Below are 21,293 nucleotides of genomic sequence, written 5' to 3'. Positions count from 1 at the left end.
AAAGAGGAAAATCCAACCGTATAGTGCGTGGAAAAATCTCACCATTATGAGGTGTGTTTTGATGGGAATTGTTGTTTTCTCCACTGTGAGTTGCACCTGCTGATAAAAGCTTGTTCACATTGTGCAGGTCAGATACAACTCCCGAAAATTGCTGCATCATAGAGTCCATCTGCCTTCACATTGCTAACATTTCCACTTCAATGGTAGTGAACTGTGAATCTGCCTGGTGAATATAAGCTTCGGTGGTCTTCCGGAATGCCAAAAAATTTTCCTGCAGTTCCTTTGAGCGAGTACCTTCAGCCATTTCTAGTGCAGAATCGGAGGCTCTGGATACCACTTTGTTACAGCCTACTAGTAATTGTAATAAGGATTAATGGATTGAACTGAGTATTATATTGAAATAAGGAAATAAACTCTCTTCGAGGGGAGCGCCTCCAGGTTCAAGAGAACACTATAATAGGAAAATTCCAGATCCCCCTTTCGGAAGTTACAGGCAGAATTTATACTAACAAGGAAATAAAGAAAATTACGAAACTACCCTTATCTAAGGGGCTTTAATCAACCGGGTTACTTTTATTCACTTTCTTACTAATGGCCCGTAAGCCCAGCCCACTTCACTCTGGCCCTCTAAGCCCACTTCAGCATACATCACTTCAGTTTAGGTTTCCATCTCCTCTAGCCGACAGCTTCTACTTCAAGCTGGTTCCTTCACGTTCTGCACTTCAGCCGTTCCTCTCTTGTCTTCTTACCAGTATCTGCGCCGTGTAACATGCACCCTTGAAATTCGATATCGTCAATTTATATGTAGTACTGGACCAACAAAATCCAATCTTAAAAACTAGGTGAGCCGCGCCACAATATGCATTTTCACGTACGTACGTAGTGATCTCATGACCAAATGCAACACGAAATGCTCATCATTTTGATAATTCCTCAGTCTCAAACCCTCAATTATTTGGCCACCCTCATCTAATCCCATGCATCCAACTGCCAATATTAGAGTTATGCATGCTGGATTTCTAAGTGCACTAGATCTAGATGGCTGGCAGGGATTCATATATATATATATATGCTCCCTCGAAATGAACTTGAGCTATAATTTGATCTCGTACAGCTCTACCAAGACTAAAGCGATACTAAGTCAATAAACAAAGATAATTAATGGGCATGCATGCATAAGCCCCATCTTCCTTAATTAGTATATAGCTATGTATATTATATATATATATATGCCCATATATACTTGATTATAACCATGATCAGACCTCTATGTATATATATGTGACAATTAATATCAACAAACCCGACATATATACACCATTGATCACAAGCATGATCTCATGCCACAATCGATCCCAACTGTCTAGGGCGGGCATCTCATGCGCGTTTCATCCAGGCATAGTTGTGTGCGCTCAACTCTTAACCCAACTCCACAAGAAGTTTCTATACCCAAAACACTTATTCTGTCATTCAAACTAGCTCTCCCAATTAACTTCAATCCAAGAGGTAATTGATTTGGATTGTTCAAGCATCACGTACAGAAGGCGACGAATCAGGACCACCACCCACAACGGATACTGCTGCACATCTTCTGTACGTAAAGCATGCAAGCCATGCAGCTATTGCACCCCGGCTGCACTCAACGACGAGCACCAAAAGGATTGCACACTCCAGAGTCCTCTCAACCAATTATTTCTTATAAGTTTTTGTATTATCTGAAACTTCAACTGTAAAGAATATTCGCATCCTACATGTGTATATATATATATATATATATGTTGAGAGGCAGTGCCTCTATGTGGCTGAAAGAAATATACTGAAGGAAATATACAAGAATGTTTTTATAACATGGATCAATCAAATTATTAACATGATAACAATTCTCTAGTTATTCTCGACAACATGAATATAATCTATTTTTTAAATAATAAAAAAGAAGAGAAACTTGCAATCCACACCGTCAATATGGCCCACCCATGCTACTTGATTTGGATCATGCATTTACTACTCAATCCAACATGAAAATCTGGCTGATTGGGTAGCCATCTAGCCTCTAACTCACAATATGATCTATGGCCAAAAAAATTACGAAGAAAACAAAAGCACAACCTCTCTTGTTGTCCTCATCCTTTTTCCCCACTTGCCCATCAATCTAATGACGTACTAGACCTCAAACCCTAACCCAACAATCTTGTTCGACCAATTTCGACCCAAAACGTCACCTCAACTCAAAGGCTAGCTGGTGCTGCCCCATCAATCCAACTTAGTAGTACGTACTGCTTATTTAGCTCGACCCAACCTGGCCACCCACCAACTATCACCCTTCACTATTCCATCATAATAACAGATGTCTCATTCTTTATATTTTCTCCTCTTGTTTACTTTAATCTACTTTTTCATAAAAGAAATTAACACATTTTTTGTTTTGCACTAAAAAGATAGACGGGCAATAAATCCCCCTACGTACGTACTAACCCCACCAGACGACTAAAAGACCTCTATGTGTCTCATTCATCATAATTAAAAACCAAGTTGAATAAATGATATTCAAAACAGCCTCTTGCCTAGCGCAGAAAATCCAAACTCCTCCAAACTGTGGGACAAAACTTTCCAATATTCCAATCAATCAATATACCTACCTAGCTTAGCCATGTCAACTTTAACCATTAAATTGCATCCCCTTACCCCTTTTTATTGAGACAAAGCACAAGTTCCTGAGTAAGGGACACATTTTCAGCCATACTTCTTCCCTTCAAGAAGATTATGAGGAAGAAAAAGGAGGAAAAGAAGCATCATTAATGAAGTCTTTTGCAGCCTCCCGCATATACCTACAACAATCAAGGTAAAAGCTCGAGCTAAACCCATCCGAACTCGGGCTGCTATCAAGGAGGATGTCTTGCAAAACCTCTTTTAGTACTTCCTCAATTGAAGGCATTCTACAACACAACTGCTCATTTTTCCTTTCCAATACAACAACACCCAGTAATAAAATAAGCAAGACTGACTAGGGATATAATCACTTCAAGAGAGAGCAGATCATTAAAATACTTGATTGCTTAATTCATGATCATTATGCATATATTGTGGAGAGCACTTTAAGAATTTACCACCATCTAGGGAAATTTGCTAAATCATGACTTTCCTTCTCTTTTGCTGAAGAGTAGCATGAGGAAACAGCATCTCTCTTTTCTTTAGCCACTTCTCTCGGGCCTCCTGTTTTAATTAGTATTTCCTCCTGTAGAAGAGACTTCTCCAGCTCCATTCTTTTGTTTATAAGATGATCTACCTCTAAATCTACAATAGAATTCTCTAATTGCTGCAGTTGTTGCTCCACTCTACCAAACTGGACCGTCTTGTTCCAATTCTTAAGGACTATCTTCAACCTCTTAAGCTTGGCAACAAGTTTCACCAACCCACTTCCAAGAACGGCTACGACCAGCTTTTCCCCACCACTTTTTGGAAAACATTATGGGTTCATCACATCCTCAAGAATCAAAATGGGGTAGGACCATAATGAACAAAATGGGGTTCTGCAGAGATGAGCATAGGACTGGTCAAAATCTTCCTAATCCACAATACTCACGGATAAGCCAAAGCTCTATACAATTTGGCCCAAATCCGATGATAAATTTAAGTGAAAGCTTATATATAGGTAAATAGCGAAGAAGAAAATAGATCGGCATAAAATGTGGCGGACAAGTAGGACTTCTGCGTTAAATCTGCGAAGTTTGAGAAACATTCACTGATTCGCACAAACAAAAGAATACCAACGTAGTTAGAAACATGGAATATCTCAAATATTGATTAGAAAATCGACTATGAGCTGTTCAAAGAATAGGTGACATTAAGTAAAAAGAAAGAATCTCAAAATTGTGGAACTTATTCTATGCACCAACTTTGGGGGAAAAGAATAAAGAATGGGAAACAAGCTACTATTCTTGGGCTCATTTGATCAGTTGACGCTGGTCAGACTGAAGCATGCAGCAGCACTCTTCAATTCATTCTCTGCAACGTGCTCAATTGACTGGTTTGTATCTTTCAAGGATTCTTCCGAGCTGCAGGGTCACATTAAACTTTTTAAGTATTTGAGAATCAAATGAAAATCACAATAAAAAACTGCAGTTCCAACTTTATGAGAAGTTAATCGTCATCGTGACGAATGAAGCCTATTAACCCTATATTCAACTCCCAACCTCAATATTGTTCAGATTAGTTTAAACAATTATTGTAATGCTGAAAGCATCCAAAATGATAAATGTACCTTGATTCATAAGCCTCTTTGGAATCAATGTATGATTGTCTGTCATCAATGGTATCAAAGAAAGGATGCATCTCATCATAGTCTTGAACTACTTGTTGGATAGCGAGTGGTTGGGAGGCAGCCAACTGAGACTGAAATGTTGCCATTGAATTGTTATTGTTATTGGCAAAAGAATGTTGAACCCAAAACGGGTTTGCAGCATTATCCTTGGTATCCATGAAAGCAGAGGAGTTATAACCAGCTTTGCTGCTATTAGAGTAACATTGCTGTTGTTGTGTTACAGGCAAAGCAGGGACGACATTGTAAGGCTGTGGGGTATGGTTGAAAAGTGAAAGGGCATTGCTGGGGGGCGCCATGCCTAATTCTAACTGCGATGTCATATCACTGGGCACAGAAGAAATCTGCTGCTGCTGCTGATGTTGTTGCCGGTACATCTCAAGCTGTGCATTAACAGCTTGAAGCTCCTCCTCTGCCAGAAGCACTTGGTACTGTAGTTGCCTCGTTATCCCCCAACAGCCGTACACTGGAGACTTGTCTCGGATATTGGCTTGGCAGATGATAGACCTCATTGCCTCATTTTTCTGACTAGGTTCCAAATTCTCTAGTATCTTCAGCATGTTGCGGACACCAAATAACTTGTGAGCATTTTGGAATAGCTTCGGCTGTTCAGGAGGGAAGTAAGGAGCAAGAGGGCACTCAGCCGAGCACCTTCTCCTTTGATACTTGCATGCAGCGCAAGCCTGGCTTGTGCCACCCTTAAGGGTCATAATTCCCAACACCTTATGGTGTTGCTAGTAGGAATCTTAGAAGCAAAGTTCTAAGGAAGAAGATGACGGTCATGATAGATGATAGATAAAAATAAGGGTGACAACAATAAATGGTATAACAATTAAGGAGTCAGAGAGATATGATATGGTGATAATATAAGGAAGAACGTGGAAGAAGAGAGAGAGAGAGAGAGAGAGAGAGAGGGGTTGGAGGGGATGGGGCTGTTGGAACTGAAATGGGTAGCAATATGATCTGAACAGGTCTAATAAGACCGGATTTTGCTGGGTGAGGAAGAGACTAAGTAAAAGAAGAAGGAAGCGAAATAATAGGTGGTTGCTTATTTAGTTTTGTTTTGATTATGGAAGTCGTATCACCGTTGGGAGACAAATGTTTGGGGTTGAGAGGAGAGTCCTAACTCTTCGGGCCACCTCATTCTTCGTGCTGTTGCTCATAGCCTCATATATAGCTTTTTCGCACCAACTCCTTCCTTTTAGTGTCTGACGTGGTGCCATTCCCTTTTTATCTGTTTTAGTTGCTTTGATATAAGCTCCAGAGTTGCACTTTTTTTCTCACTCACCTGCTCCCAACCTCGTTGGGTCGACTTGCACAGAAATTGTGCAACACTTTTTAAAACTCTTTTTCTTCTATCATATGGGTGAGAATGCAATTTCATGCCCTTTATTTTGGTTCTTATTAACCAAACCCCACTCTTCGTACAGTATATTAGCGTAGCCATGTTGATCACTAAGGCCTAAGCTTTCCAAACCAAATCAATTCAGGGTTTAATTCCAGATCGGTTCAAGTATCCTTGTCAGTTGTATTATGGAAGAACTCGAAATACAAATTCACGATCGCCCACCTTCCAATACATCTCCCAGCCCCTCCTTTTTTGTCTCCAATGAACAAAATCGGGTCCATTTATCTCCACGCAAACTCGCGGAAACGGGAAAACCCTTCTAAACGTACAGAAACCGACGTATTATTCCTTGTGTGGAAAGATAGAACTTTTTTTTTTTCAAATAAAAATAAAATAAAGGTCAAAACATACACCATAGATTGGTTTCAGCCAATGCACAAATCCTCCACAACAGAGGTGATAAATAACAAGCAAAATTTTAACCGATAATTGACATCAATAATCAGAATTTGGGAGCAAAAGTTATCCAATTCTTAATCACATGGGCATCAAGATGCCGTAACGATGTTTTTGTAAGCAGCACCATGATCTGATCTATACAGGGGAGAGGGGAGGAAGTCATTCAAAACTCCAAAAAGGGAAAAAAAAAAAAAAAAAAAAAAATTTGAAGAGCTTTTGAATCTAATTTACCGAATTTTTACCGTTACAACTGGCTATATGCTCCCGAGGACCTGCACTCATTTCCTCCAGTGTATAAACGGCCATGCAACCTTTATAGTAACTCTATCCACCAACCCCCCCTCCCCCCATCCCCATCCAACCATCTTATTAAAAAGGTCCAAGGAATGAAACGACGATTCCAAGGATGACTTGACTAATCCTAAACAATCCGAAGCAAGAGAACCAAAATCTATGCTTTCGGGCTCTTCAGTCATCTGCCGTCCTTTCGTTCAAACAAAAACCTTTTTTAATACAAGATCTTTTCCTGCTAGAACCAGTTGCTCCAAAACTCTTGAGTTCAATGCCACATCTCAATTTTATATCAAAACTTCACAATCTTTCCTAAAACCAAGTCTTGCAGGTTTCGCTATTTGAACTGCACCGGCTTCAGCAGCAATGCATTAACACCTCACCATAGACAGCAGATGAGCATCAAACTCTGCTCTCTAATCCACCATGACAATTTCCAACACAAAACTAGTTTACAGCTTCAAAGAAAAGAACCTGAGGTTGCAAGTGCCCTCTTTTGCACATGGAAAGAACATCGGCCCAACCACCAATGACCTGAAAAATAAATAGACTGTAACACAAAGTGGATGGACAGAACAGAAAGCAATATTTATGAAATAAGGTGAATTTACCTTGACAGTTTTATCATCATACATAATCCACCGTTCATGGTCATGACTATAGGCAAAGCAATGATAGTGTTGCCCATAGTAGCAAACCTAAAAGTTACAGGAAACATATTAGAGAATAATAGAAAATCTTTGTACAAGTAGAGATATAATACAAAACTGGTATCGCATCAATAAGGTCCCTTGTTGAACAGACTTAAAATTGTATATATAAATATGCAGCAAGACCAACACCCCCCTGGATATAGAATTAGACACAAACAAAATTGGAGGTTACACTGAAACTTTCTCCCGTTCATGGTTCCACAATACACGTGCGAAACCATAGATTACATTTTTGTTTGAATAGCAACTTAGAAGGGGATGGGTGTGGGCTGTGGGAAGTTTATACATGTGATAAGCTTGGCTGTGTGTACCTCTAGATCATCGAGTGTATTGGTCTTGATAGAAATCTAAGCTTGCAGAAATAATAGAGGTTAAAACCAAATAATGGTTTCACTCAATTTTTTTTTTTATAGGTCAATATTGGTTTCACTCATAAAATCTGTATCAACCCAAACATAAAAAGGCCATCCTTTTTCCAGGAAAATAACAAACAAAACCATGGTTCATCTGTTTTGGTGTAGAATATTTTCAGAAGATGTTCTGCTTGTTCTCCAACAACATCTTAAAACCCAGTCACCGAAAAATGTTTCCCTTGATTGACTGAAAAGTAAATTCAAATGAGAGGAAGATGAGTTACTCCGCCCTAGAAGGCCAAAGAAAAAGGGAAGTTCTTTGTCATTGCCTCCAGGTCACAAGTTATGAAGCCTCCCTCGATCTGAGGTTCTGAAACTGTTTCACTGTTTCCATCTATCAAAAGGTCTGGCCCCCTTCCTCAATCCCCCTAACCCATTAACACCAAACAGCAGCCAAAAATATTCCTTACTTCCAGCCAAAAATAGGAAATACATTATTTTCCTGAAAACAATCTTCTCTGATACAGAGAAAATGTATTACGCCAAACAAACAAAGCATATATCTTCTTATTTTACAGTCATGAAAAAGGTTCTAAAATATTTGCATCAAAAGCTTATTTGACATTCATCCTAGCACACATACCACTGAAACCAAACTATGCGTGCTCTTGGGATCCAAACCACGATAAAGGATACTGATATCAATCTCAGTACTTAGGGTTGCCAGTGTCGCTGTTATGTCATCAACACTCTCACATGTATTCTGCCAACCAAGGACTGAAAGACCAAACATAAGATTCTGGGATTCAATATAACGCATTAGTGCCAAAATGAAAATTTTCATAACAACTCGTAATTCACCTGTTGTGAAAGTGCGTGGTGGAGTTGAGAGAATGTGATGGATGTAGTTGAGCTTCCCACAGCCACCAACATCAGGATCACAAGCTAACTGATGATTCATTTCTACGAGATTTAAAAGCTCTTCAAAGGAATTTTCTGGACACATAACCTGAAGGGTGAATAGAAATCAGTAGCAGTAAACAGACCTGACAAATAAAAATAGGTCCCTGAAACGGTACCTCCTACAGATACAAAAATAAGTGTTTGCAGAAAAAGAAATCTTCCATCAAGATACCTTCATGGTTCGGAGGGCACTGGCATTTATATTATGAAAGAAGGAAGTATACTTTAAATGTCGGGACTCCAGACCACAATTGTAGCAATTCATTCTTTCAAAAATGTCCATTCCAAAAAGGGAATGCACTATACAAGAATTGTTAGCACAATCCCAAGACCCCGTGCAATCGCTTTCCACCGATTCGGTATCAGAAGCAGTCAAACCAGTAATAAACGATCTGTGAAGGCAGTCAAAGATCACTGCTAGTACTTCGGAAGCATCATTCATCTGAGCCTGGCAGTTGACAATATATTAGACACATAAAGAGCAATGCCATGATTAAATTGATGGTAATGAGAATCAGGAAACTGAACATATGTAAAAACTATATCAAAGGCAAGTCATACAATCAAAGCCCCATCAAATTACCTCCTGGAAGAAGTTACTATCAGGATACAGGTTGCTTAGAGCTATTCTCAAAGAAGTAGGGGCCACTGCTTCTCTTCGCATATCTGTTGATGCAATGTTCAGGGCTGCAAAGATTTCATACAATGCACAAACGACACAAGGATCACCCACATGAACATGCACTGATGTTGATCTCCTCAGAAACTCGTCTCGAAACCGTCTTAAATGCCACAAGGACTGAATTCAAGCAGAGGGGCGAGGAAAAACAATATTGAGGCCAGATAAAGTGCCAGAAGAGTAGCAATGAAATCATATAATAAAAATCATAAATTGGAAAAATAACTCAGTACCTGTATGATAACATTCAGAAAGCAATTGTACTCGCCCACTTCATTCTGCAGCCCAGTACCAATGACATCTGCATGATTCGCATCCACTGTGCCTTCATTTGGTGAAACATCAAACTTATCTGCTTCTGGACAAATCCTCTGTTGCGTCCTTAAACTTGAAACCACAGGTTGTTTCTTCTGCGCTTGAGCATTGTATGTGTCTGAGGAACAACATATATACAAGATCAGAGGGTTTGCAACAATTTCTGCTTCAAAGAAGAGGAGACGTTGAATCTAAGCACTCAGAATTCAGGTACATGAATTAATATGGCTATTGCAATGCAGTTTGACAAGATTTCACCCAATCTAAATCAATTGGCCTAAAGTAGGTTGTCAGGTGTGATTTAATACTAAAATCAACAAGACCAAATGAGTCTGAGGTATAATCTATGAGGTAAGTCCAGGTAAATTTACAGACAGTGAACGAGACAGGGTCACTTAGATAAGAAAATTTTATTTAAGGTGAAAACCGCCACTCTCAGCTCTCACATATTCAGCTCGTTTAAACATCGTCTACAATATATATATATATATACTGCATTTATAATGTATAAAAAGAACACTGCATACAACATATTAAAATATATAGTCCCTTAGAATGGTTCAGATCAGGCAAAACCAACCTGACCAAGGCTCACATATTCAACATACAAGAGATGTGCTCTATCAAATACGTCAGATTGACGAGCCAAAAAATCTTTTTCTTTTATTTATTCCAATTTTTTTATTGGCACTGGTTTACAATAACAAAGTCTCAACTAATCCCGGGGGTGCACAAGCCAAGCAAGGAGTTTCCTGCAAGTACACCTTAGAAAATTCAATAGGAAATTCAGGAGCACCTAGGAAATTCACTAAGAAATCACTTACCAAAAAGAAAATTATAGGAAATCCACCCAGTCCAATAGCCCCTAGAAATTGTTTGCACCTAAAGGTTCGAACCTTAGATCTAGAGGGAGCATACCACCAAGATCAAGGCTCTTACCACTGAACCTTCATGAATGTACAGTCACATAACTTGCCTTTGGTTTCCTCAAACCTGGCCAGAGTGGTCGTCATACACACGACATACATTTTTCATCTTTATTTCTTCTTTTGTTTTGATAGGTAACCACATCCACTTACATTATTCATCAATCATACATGAGTTAATAACGTACCCAGGATGGAACTAAAGTTTCTCTCTCCATACACTTAACATTGCGATGGTGGTTGCGGGCGTTTGACGGCGTGTTTCTAACTATATTGGAAGGAAAATGCCTCCTATGAAATGCATTGCAATCGAATCCAAGGTGTTTGAGGTGATAAGGGATAGATGCTATGTGCTTTTAACTGAGAAAGGATGGAAAGTTGTGAAAGATATGAGCTTGAGGCTAGCTATGGTACGATGGTTTACTAAAGCTTTCGAGGCGTGTCTGAAGGCTGGGAAAAAGGAGTTTTACACTGCTCATGGGGAAGGGGACAGGGGCTTCATTGCACAGTGTTGCTCTAACTCCCGAGGCTTTTAGGCTTTTACATGGCACTGGTGGAGTACGGTGGGGGAGGCCACCGGAGTTTCATCTTCATACCAAGGGATAGGAATGGCATGTGCTGGAGGAAGCCAGCGGAGCTATTGAAGGAAGCTGGAAGAGAAGGTGGTCATGCTTGTTTGTCACCACCAGTGATGACAGTAGCCATTTCTGACACTCGATCTGTCTAGGAGGTACTCCAAAAATTGTTGGAGCTGCCTCATGAACATGTCAAATTGGTAGGAGCAGTGGGTCTGCAAAGGTTAGGTGGTGCCACCATTTCTGCTGGTGCCCAGAGACGTGAGGGGGTGGCAGGGGTGTTATTTGGTCTGAATGAGGAAACGGAGCATCAAGTGTTGACTGTAATGAAGCTAGCCCATCGGCGAGTGGGTACCAGCCACCATCGCCAACAAAGACTCAGGTGACCTTGCCAAAGGTTGCGGAACCACCAAAGGATGCTACGCCCCCAGCAATAGCATTCACAGAGCATGGAGGTGCAAGATCGAGCAACAATGACGTCCCCCTAGCCTCGAATGTGTCAGGACCAGCGCTGACTAGCTTAATGGTGGTCGCCGGTGTACCTACGACAACAACCCGATTGACTAGACCGCCGGGGGTTGAAGTTATAGAAGAAGGGGCTACAACAATACTTGACTATCCCATTTCCTCAGTTGAGCAATCACAGAGTAGTTTCGAAGGCCACTGCCCCTACCGATGGTGTCCTAGCACTGGAAATCTCATCGGAAACTAGAGGCGTGGGCCCTCAAGGTAGTCACAGGGAGTTGGGCAAGGACTTGAGGAAGGAGGCACTCTTTGTGGGGGTGCTAGATGAATCAGATCTGCAGTTGGTTATTTGCAACGGAGAATGCTTTGATGTGGCGGTTGCTGAGCCAACCCCATTATGCACACTCCCTCCCAATCCTAATTCAAAGAGGTTCATTTCGGAGTGGGTGCTCAAGGAGGTAGAGGAGATACAAGCTTGCATTGGGGTTTCTTGTATAAGTTTTGAAGAGCAGTTCAGGGCCCTTCTTGTAGCCATTAAAGATGGTCAATAGAAGTCCACCACAAAGAGAGATAGGGAACTCAAAAAGGCTCAAATGTACTATTAATTATGAAGCGAACGAGGGGAGTGACGGAAGGGATAGATTGAAAAGGAGAGGGGGTCACTATTGCTCATGAAACCTAAGATCCTCTCTTGGAACATATGGGGGTTTACTAATCGCAATAAGCAGCTTTGCATAAAATCTTTATAGGTGGACGTGGAAGGTCGATATGGCATGTCTTCAAGAAACAAAATTGCAGGTCATTGATAGAAGAATCATTTGTAGTCCGTGAGGGTGTTCGTATGTGGGTTGATCCTACTTGGCCTTGTTGGGTGCTTAAGGTGGCGTTCTTTTAATGTGGGATAAAAGAGTGGTGGAGGTAGAGGATTGTGTTGGGAATTTCTCGATCGCTAGTTTATTTAAAAATGTTGTAGATGGATGGGAGTGGGCTTATGTAGGCATCTATGGGCTAAACATGGATAGAGATAGGGGAAGGCTATGGGAGGAGTTGGTGGGTTTATATTATTTATGGGATGTGTCATGGTGTATGGGTGGAGACTTCAATATCACTTGCTTTCCCAGCGAACGATCGGAGAATTATCGCTACTCCTTGGCCATGGAGAAGTTCTCTAAGTTCATATTTGATTTGGATCTCATGAATCTCCCCCTTGTTGGGGACGAGTTCACATGGTCGAGATTGGATAGGTTTCTCATCTCTCCTTCCTAGAAAGCCCACTTTCCGAAGCTGTGTCAGAAGTGGTTGTCCCCTGTTTACTCGGATCACTTTCTTATTTTGTTAAATTGTGGAGGTATTCACGGGGGGCGCCAGTATTTCAAGTTTGAAAACATGTGGTTAGCAGCTGATGGTTTTGTAGAGAAGGTTCGTTCTTGTCAGTCTTCTTATCAGTTCACAGGCACTCCCAGTTTTATTTTTGCAAGCAAGCTTAAGGCTCTAAAGCTAGATTTAGAGAAGTGGAACTTGGGAAGTTTTTGGCAGCGTTGACAACCAGAAGACTACCCTTATGGAGGAGCTATAGAAGTTAAAGGTGCGGGAATTGATAGGAGACACCTTGGAGGAGGTATTGTTGAGAAAGAGTTTGGTTGTGACTGAACTGGAGATGGTGTTGTTGATGGAGGAGACCTTGTGGCAACAAATATCTAGGGCCCTTTGGTTAAAAGAAGGTGATAAATGCACGAAGGTCTTCCATAAAGTGGCTAATTCACATAGGCCCAACAATGCTATTGAGACACTCCATTCAGGTAATCAAGTGCTCTCTTCCTCCTCCGAAATAGAGAACCATATTGTGCATTATTATGAGAACCTCCTCAAGGAGCTGACCTATTGGAGGCCGAAGCTCGATGATTTGTTTTTTGAGTCTATTGATTCACAGAGTACGAGCTGGTTGAAAAGACCCTTTGACGAATACAAGATTTACAAGGCCAGTTGTGGTATGGCTAAAGACAAAGTGCGAAGTCTGGATGGCTTTTAGTTGGTATTCAAGCTTGTTGGAAGATTGTGAAATGTGATGTTATGTAGGTTTTTCTTGAATTCCAATCCTTCAAAAAGTTTGAAAAATGCCTCAATGCAGCATTCATTACTCTCATACCAAAGAAACATGGGGCTACAAAAGTTGAGGATTTCCGCCCTATAAGCCTAGTGAGTGGGGCATACAAGATTATTTTGAAGGTTCTTTCTAATCGGCTAAACTTGGTAATTGAACAAATTATTTCTAAGCCTCAAAATGCATTTGTTCGGGGGCGCCAAATCCTTGATTCAATTCTCATTGCCAATGAGTGCTTGGATCATAGGTTGAAGAAAAGAGTACCAGGTATTCTATGCAAGCTTGACGTAAAACAAAGCATATGATCATGTGAATTGGGAAGTTCTCTTTTATTTGTTCGAGATGTGTGGCTTTGGTGATAGGTAGATTTCATGGATTCGACATTGTGTTACTACTGCTCGCTTCTCAGTGCTAGTTAATGGCACCCCTGCTTGATTTTTTAACAGTTCTCGTGCATTGCGGCAAGGGGATCCATTGTCTCCTTTTCTTTTCCTTATTATTATGGAAGCACATGGTCGTATGGTGAAGCTTGCTATTGAAAGAGGTTTTTTATCCAGTTTCTCGATGGGTATTGGTACTAATGGCTCTATCATAATCTCATATCTCTCATTTGCATATGACACTCTCCTCTTTTGTGAAGTGGGTCTTGGCCAAATTCAAGCTTTATGAGCACTCTTGTTATGCTTTGAAGCTATGTCAAGGCTTAAGGTGAACCTTGGTAAGGCTCAGATGGTGGCGGTGGGTGTGGTGCCAAGATTCAACAGTCTAGCGAGTCTCTTGGGTTGTAAGGTGTCTTCTTTGCCTATAAAATATTTGGGGGCAACCTTTAAAGCTAGAGCTATTTGGGATGGGGTTATTGAGAAGTTAAGAAAAGGTTGGTTGGTTGGAAACGATTGTATTTATCGAAAGGGGGTCAACTCACACTGATTATGAGCACTTTATCTAAACTTCCAACCTATTTTTTATCTCTATTTCCGTTGCCTGCAGGGGTGGCGAATAGGATCGAGAAGTTATTTAGGGCTTTTTTGTGGGGTGGAGTGGGGGAAGAAACAAAATTTCATCTTGTTAATTGGAATAAATTTTGCTCCCCAATCTCGAACGGTAGATTTGGAGTGCGCAAATTAAGGACTTTTAATAAACTCTATTGGGAAAATGGCTATGGAGGTACCACTTGGAGAAGGATTCGCTATAGAAGGAAGTTATTCACTTTAGACACGAAAGTGCTAGGAAGCTGGTGTTCCAATGAAGTGAGAGGGGGTGGGGTATCACATGGGCTTGTGGAAATTTATTATGGTTGGAGAGGGTACCAGAATCAAGTTTTGAAATGATGTTTGGTGTGGAGATCGGGCACTTGATAGGCCTTCCCAGCTCTCAATAGTATTGAAGTTAACAAGGATGCTTCTGTGGCGGATCTGCTTGCATTTTCTCATAGTTCTCACCAGTGAAATGTCCTATTTAATAGGGATATGCTTATGCATGATTGGGAATTGCATACCGTTTCAGAATTTTTCAGATTGATATACTCCACAGGAAGTATAAAGGCACAAGGGGATAGGATATAGTAGAGGTCCAATGGCAGCAAAAAGTTTACAGTTAAGGCATATTACAAAATATTGGCATCACAAGGTAATATTCTTTTTGTTTGGACTGCTGCTCTTGGAAATATTTTGACCACAGACAACTTAAGGAAAAGGGGGCTCATTGTGATGGATTGATGCTATTTGTGTAAAACACATGGAGAATCAGTGAATCACTTATTGCATTGTGAGGTGACAAGAGTGCTGTGGAATGAGATCTTTAGAAGAGTTGATGTCGCTTGGGTAATGCCGTTGAGGGTGGTTGATTTACTTGCTTGTTAGAAGGAAATTCAAGGCTGTCCCCAAATGGCGGCAGTATGGAAGATGATTCCATCAAGCATTATGTGGTGTACTTGGTCAAAAAGGAATGCACAGTGCTTTGAAGATAGGGAGCGCACAATGAAGGAGCTTCAGAATTTTTTGTACACACATTATTGCTTTGGTTTTCAGCCATTGTGCTTAATGGAAACAATGTTAATGACTTCTTATCCTTAATTTAGCATTTCTAGAATGTATCTAGGCGTTCTTTTGTATACCTCTTGTGTAAATAGGCTATGCATATTTCATTCTTATCAATAAAATTTACCTCTAATAAAAAAAACAACGTACCCAAGAAAAAATACCAAGCATGCATAATTTTCAAGAAAGATCTCAGCACAGCTTAGCTGGCTGAACAATTAATCAATTGGTCAGCACTGTAATGATACAGCTCCCATAAGTTGACTTGTAGAAGTCCCAATGCCAAGTTTAACAATACATAAATCAATAGGCTAACATGGAGAGAGAGAGAGAGAGAGAGAGAGAGAGAGAGAGAGAGAGAGAGCTTTTATAGATAGATGGTAGAAGAACATTACCAAGGCTTTGGAGCACAGCTTGTTTAAAGTCAGCTTGGAACCTTTCTTCCTCTTCAACCTCTACTTTCAATTGTCTCAATGTTTTTGTTCCGTTGTCTACTGGAATAGAGCCAGCTGTTTTTCACATTAAGAACCTATGTGATGTTAGTTCTACATTCCAGAAAAGGCCAAGAAAAATTATGTGCATCTTGTAGAAAGAACTGTGAAGATTAATAGAACAAACATCTCATAGAAGGAATTGTAAAGATTAATAGAACAATGGCTGAAAAAGCTTCAAATGCTTCAAATAATCTAGTACCAAAGCAAAAAAATCGGGGTGAAAATGTAAGGCTTACCGCTGTCTGCATAGAGGGGGTCATGTAATCTATCTTGCTCTTTTAAGCCACTTTCGATATGTGAACTCCCAACATCAATATTTTCCTTTCCAGGTGACATAGCTTGACCCTTTCCATCAACCAATTTGGAGGAACTCCTCCGCCGTTTACCTTTCCTTCCTGTTCGTTGATCAGATGGCAAAAGGCCATCCTCTGCAATCCCTCCATTAGCTAAGACTGCATAACAAACTACACAATTATAACATCCTCTAATATCAAAATCAGCCCAAGCCTCATCTGAGAACCATAAGTTTACCAACCTTGTTTAGCTGTTGTGTGATTCACATTACTTATCTTTTTGGCACCAGACACAGTAGATATTTTTGGACGAGGGGAACCATTTGGAAGCATGTCTTCTAGATCGTTGGGGACTCCATCCTTCAGTGCCAAGTGCTCCTGAGAAGGTGCAAGTTCATAAAATACTCTTTGATATATAAATAAACGTTACACTAGATTGAATGGTATAGCATGAGTTGTCGTATTATAGCCAGCTTTCAGTTCAATATTCCAATCATCCATGGAGAATGGAACTTCAGAAAAATAAGCACAACTACTATCGAATTAAATCAAACAATAGAGCTGCAAAGAACAAATATTTTACCTGTGTACAAGGTATCAGCTGCTCATGCACATCTTGATCATCTGCACCAGACTCCAAGTAAACATCATGCAATCCTTCTGCCACCTCTGTATATGGTCGAGTATATTTCTTGTGTTGCTCAGCAAGGTGCTTCTGTTTAGCCTCATTCTCAATTCGTCTTTGATACTCCAAGGTTTCTTCAAGCATTCTTTCTTCCTCCTCAAGCTTAAATTTAAGTTTAAATTCCTCTTCCTGTTGTGTTAAGTAATTGCCATTCTCAGAAACAACAATCTCAGAATCTTGATGATCACAATCAGATTCAACTGGAAAGGAACTGCTGCAAGAGACATATCAAGAATTATTAAAAAACATTTAATGTCAAATTGTGGCATATTTGGAAAGAGTGGCACTAATATGCATATTAAGAGTAAAAGGGAGATTTACATTGGCTCAACAGCCTCAGTACGAAGTGTGTGCAGCTCGAGACCACTGGTAGCCTGAAAAATAAGAAAATATCAGATAATAATGGATTTCTACATGGGACAACTGGCACTGCAGTCAGAAACAACCAGACCACACAAAGGAAACCTTTGAATCTTTGGTTTTCCTGTACTCCTTGTTCTTTTTCTTATCCTTTGTTTTCTCCTGTGCATGCCTGGAATTATCACTTCCTCCTTTGAGACCCTTCTTGGAATCATGAGCAAGCTCTGCTAAAAAGGCTTCTCTAGCTGCATCAGACTTCTCTGTGGCATCTTTCTCAGCCAAATCCTCTAAGTGTGCCTAAAAACAAAGAGTGGCAGAAGAATACAAAAAAAAAAAAAATTAGGTCCATAAAAAGGAGTAACGTAACAAAAACAGGCTCAATACAAACCCTCAGGTATGACTTGACTAGAGGCAATAATATTGACCGATAATCGAGGGCAGAAACAGGCTCAAGCTTTAGTTCCAACTGCTGCATCTCAGAAACATTTCGCATGATTCGTGCATCAATTTTGCTGAGCTGCATAACAAAATCAGTGAGTTAAATAGCGGTGATCATAGTCAAGACCCTTAAAACAAAGTGCATCAAGAAGAACAAACAAACCTCTATGGATAACTGTTCTTTCTGCCTCTGAATTGCAACTTCTATACAAGTGTCCACTTGGTGAAAATAGTCCTTCGCTCTCCAATCATCAACTTCACCAGGTTTCAAGTCAGATAACTGAGAGGTCACCCCACCGTATGTTTCCTCATATCCAAATTGATTAGCATTTAGCGCTTCTGCTTCTTTTAAAACATTTGATATAGCTTCAAGTTCAAACCTACTGCTGAGGAACATCACATCATTCTCACTCTCTTTTTTTATAAGTACATCATTGTCACTCTCAAGAAGCTCTTCTCTACGCTTCCTCAAAACAGAGTCATAACTTCTATGCACAAATTCTGCAAAATTCTCCCTCTTCTTACCTTCTTCAAAACACAGCTCCTCCACTGTCTGCAATGCTTTCTCATAGCTCAAATGCTCAAACTTTCCCTCACAGAGACTTTGTAGGTGGCAGAATTCCTTCTCAAGCATCTGAAGAATTTCCAATCCCTGTTGCATTTTTTCCTCTTTTGTTCGCATCCAGAAAGACAACTGTTCCCCACTTGCAGGACCTGAAAATATCCAAGATAGTAAAGCATCTGCATCAGGTTGATCCTCATTTGCGATGCCATCAGCAGCCACATTATCAATGGCAGCACCATGACCCATGCCAGGGGTACATTCAATTGGCAGCAAAGATTCATCCAAAAGAAGACAAGATCCATCTCCATTAAGAACAATCTTCTCCTTAATCTCATGCGCTTGAGTACCACTGGTTGCATCATCCATGGGACCACTACTGCTTTTCTCAGGATACCTACCTAAACCACAAGAATGTGATAATTCCTGCAAAAATTTAAGGATTTTCCTGAGCTGGGTTGCTCCCAAAAAGCAGATACATATAGGTGTTTGATCCAAACCAAGGTTCAGATGCTGGGAACCAGAAGCAAGAGCAGCAACAAGACCTTGCAGCTCATCCATCGTAAATTGTAGCACCTTGTTAAGATGACTTGCAGCAAGATATTTGTGTCTAATAAGCACCTCAAACACAGCATGAATTCTTTCAATAAGTTTTCCACGGTCAGGATCATCAGATATTGGCCAGCTATGAGCAAGGGAATACGTCAAAGAGCCATGGCCGTCATCACATTCTCTACTCTCAATGTTGGAAACTTTATCATTCCCATTGCTGCTCTTTAAAGAAGCGTTGTTGCAACCATCCTTGAAACTTTCATTCTCAGGGTAAGAGGAATCCCATGCATCCTTGAAGCAGTCCTCACGCTCCTCTGTACGATTCCCCAAATAGAAATCCTCTTCAAACTCAGAATCCTTGCTGCTGCTTCTTCTTTGAATTCCAAACATCCTAACAGTAGCTGATACATCTAGCGGTTTCCAAGGACAATTAAGAAGCATCTCAGTCCATTCAGTATCAACATTCTGAGGCAAAACTGACTGCATTTTGGGTGATAGGTTTTCCATGTGCTCCTGCACAACATGCTGCATGTGAGACTCTGAAGCAGAGAACTTTTCGTTACATCGACAGCAAACCCAGAGCTTGCAAGTCTTATTAGCCTCGGCATATGACAGGGCCTCCGATAAAACCTCATTGGCTAAACCATCCTTGGATGAACCGAAATGGGCCTTCAGATCGCAAACCCTAATCCTAAGCAACTCTTTCTTCATATCAGCACTCATAGAATTCCAATAGGACCAAACCCAATCCCTCCTCTCCGCCCTAGACCCATTTTTCCTGACAACCCCATACTTGCCTCGTCGCTGCTCGGCTACTTTTGATCCTGAAGACGAATCCGACCCCCCATTATGAGATTGGGCCCTGTCCGACTCCGACTTATGCTGCTGCAACAACCTCGCCGCAGCCACCCTCACTTCAATCTCTTTCCTCCTCTCCTCAGGTGTCTTGGTGGCCTTCTTAATCTCGTTCGGCCTCCTTGCTTGTACCATCCTTACCTCCATGGGGTCCTCCGCAACCCTCCTAATTGGAATCAGCCGGAACTTCTCCTCCCCACTTCCCCCCAAGTTCTTCATCCAAGTCGACAAGGACGCAATGTTCGACTTCTGAATCAGCTGCCTCAGCTCGTTCTGAACATGCCCAATTCTCGCCTCTGGCGATGATATCCTCTGCTGGCTTTCTTCCTGCAAACTCTCCTTGGCAGGATCGACCGGTTTCTCGATCGCCAACGCCCGCTCGCACTCCTGCACCACCTCCTCGAACTCCTTGCTATCGTTGGCCCCCTCGTAGAGCAAATTCGCGTAGAAGTGCGAGAATTCGACTGAATTCGGCGAAAGTTCAGCGGCTCTACGCGCCGAGTCCACCGCGTTCTTCAAGTGCCGCTGCTTGGCGTTGGGGTCGTCAATGATGGAGGCTACTTTAACAAACACTGTTCCCTGAACTCGGTGAATCAGCGCCGAGTGGGGCGTACCCTCGTACCGAACACATGACTCCTTCATGAGCCGCAGCGCCTTGGTGTGGTTCCCGCGCCGCAGCGCAGTTAGGGCTTTCTCGCATTCAAGCTTGACAGTGGAGTAAGACGAACCGTCCGATTCCACCAACGGCTCGATCCTAGTCTGGTTCTTGTGGGTATTGGTATTTGGATTGGGGAAGGAATCGATTTCCGCTAGAGTAGCATAATCCGCTCCGCCGCCGGCGGCCGGTTGAGCCACCGGTGATTGCTTGGAGCGAGCGACGTTTCGCTTCTTATGCCCCATCAATCGAGTTTGCAGCAATCCGATTCACATGCATATACATATATTATATCCAAGCGTGTAAATATATATATATAGAGAGAGAGAGAGAGAGGCGGGGTATAGACTACAGAGGAAGAGACTTACTTTGAATAATGAAGAAATATAAAGAATTAGCCGGAGTCCAAGACGGTGACGGAGAAGGATCGGCGGCGAAACCTAGGCAAAGAAAACTGAAAAAAGAAGAGAGTGGTGGTCTGTGTGCGACAGACAGGCACTGCACACCTACCCACAGAAGGGGGTAAGCTTTCTTTCTTTCTTTGATCGGGTGAGAAAACACAGATTTGTGAAATGCTGAGTATCATATTGTGCCCCCCCATCATCTACAAAAATAATTTATTGTACTTTTGTATTTTCTTTAAAATGTAATTAGTTGGTAATTCTTTTTTAATATAAAATAATTATTTTAATCAATTATATTATAATTCTTTTTTAATATAAAATAATTATTTTAATCAATTATATTAATAAAATACATAAAAAAAAATTATATATAATAACTATATCTATCATAATTCTTGATTTATTTTTTTTTTATATTGGTAAGTGTCTAAATAAGCTTACATGATCTCGACT

General features: G+C 40.9%; 2 protein-coding genes across 3 annotated transcripts; both read right to left on the bottom strand.

Annotated features, from left to right (window-relative positions):
- Positions 1-3,772: 3,772 nt before the first annotated feature.
- Positions 3,773-5,994, bottom strand: LOC122282932 (LOB domain-containing protein 27-like). Its single transcript, XM_043095020.1, has 2 exons — positions 4,262-5,994; positions 3,773-4,055 (listed from the first exon to the last, which is right to left on the bottom strand). Exons 1-2 carry the CDS (start codon positions 5,026-5,028, stop codon positions 3,953-3,955), a joined length of 870 nt encoding a protein of 289 aa, XP_042950954.1. The 5' UTR covers positions 5,029-5,994; the 3' UTR covers positions 3,773-3,952.
- Positions 5,995-6,130: 136 nt separating this feature from the next.
- LOC122282931 lies at positions 6,131-21,021 on the bottom strand. Of its 2 annotated transcripts, none has more exons than XM_043095019.1 (15): positions 17,976-21,021; positions 17,763-17,891; positions 17,480-17,671; positions 17,336-17,388; positions 16,913-17,225; positions 16,572-16,707; positions 16,273-16,488; positions 15,938-16,051; positions 9,358-9,557; positions 9,029-9,244; positions 8,618-8,893; positions 8,344-8,491; positions 8,126-8,259; positions 7,028-7,114; positions 6,131-6,950 (listed from the first exon to the last, which is right to left on the bottom strand). In XM_043095019.1, the coding sequence occupies exons 1-15, from the start codon at positions 20,679-20,681 to the stop codon at positions 6,864-6,866; spliced, it is 5,007 nt and encodes a 1,668-aa protein (XP_042950953.1). In that variant the 5' UTR covers positions 20,682-21,021; the 3' UTR covers positions 6,131-6,863. The 2 variants fall into 2 exon arrangements, with proteins under 2 accessions (XP_042950953.1, XP_042950952.1); XM_043095018.1 differs by having other exon boundaries at positions 16,913-17,228; positions 17,976-21,020.
- Positions 21,022-21,293: the final 272 nt, after the last annotated feature.

This window comes from Carya illinoinensis, chromosome 11, assembly GCF_018687715.1.
Source record: "Carya illinoinensis cultivar Pawnee chromosome 11, C.illinoinensisPawnee_v1, whole genome shotgun sequence".
Classification (NCBI taxonomy): Eukaryota; Viridiplantae; Streptophyta; class Magnoliopsida; order Fagales; family Juglandaceae; genus Carya; species Carya illinoinensis.
This window is presented reverse-complemented; position numbering and strand designations above follow the sequence as displayed.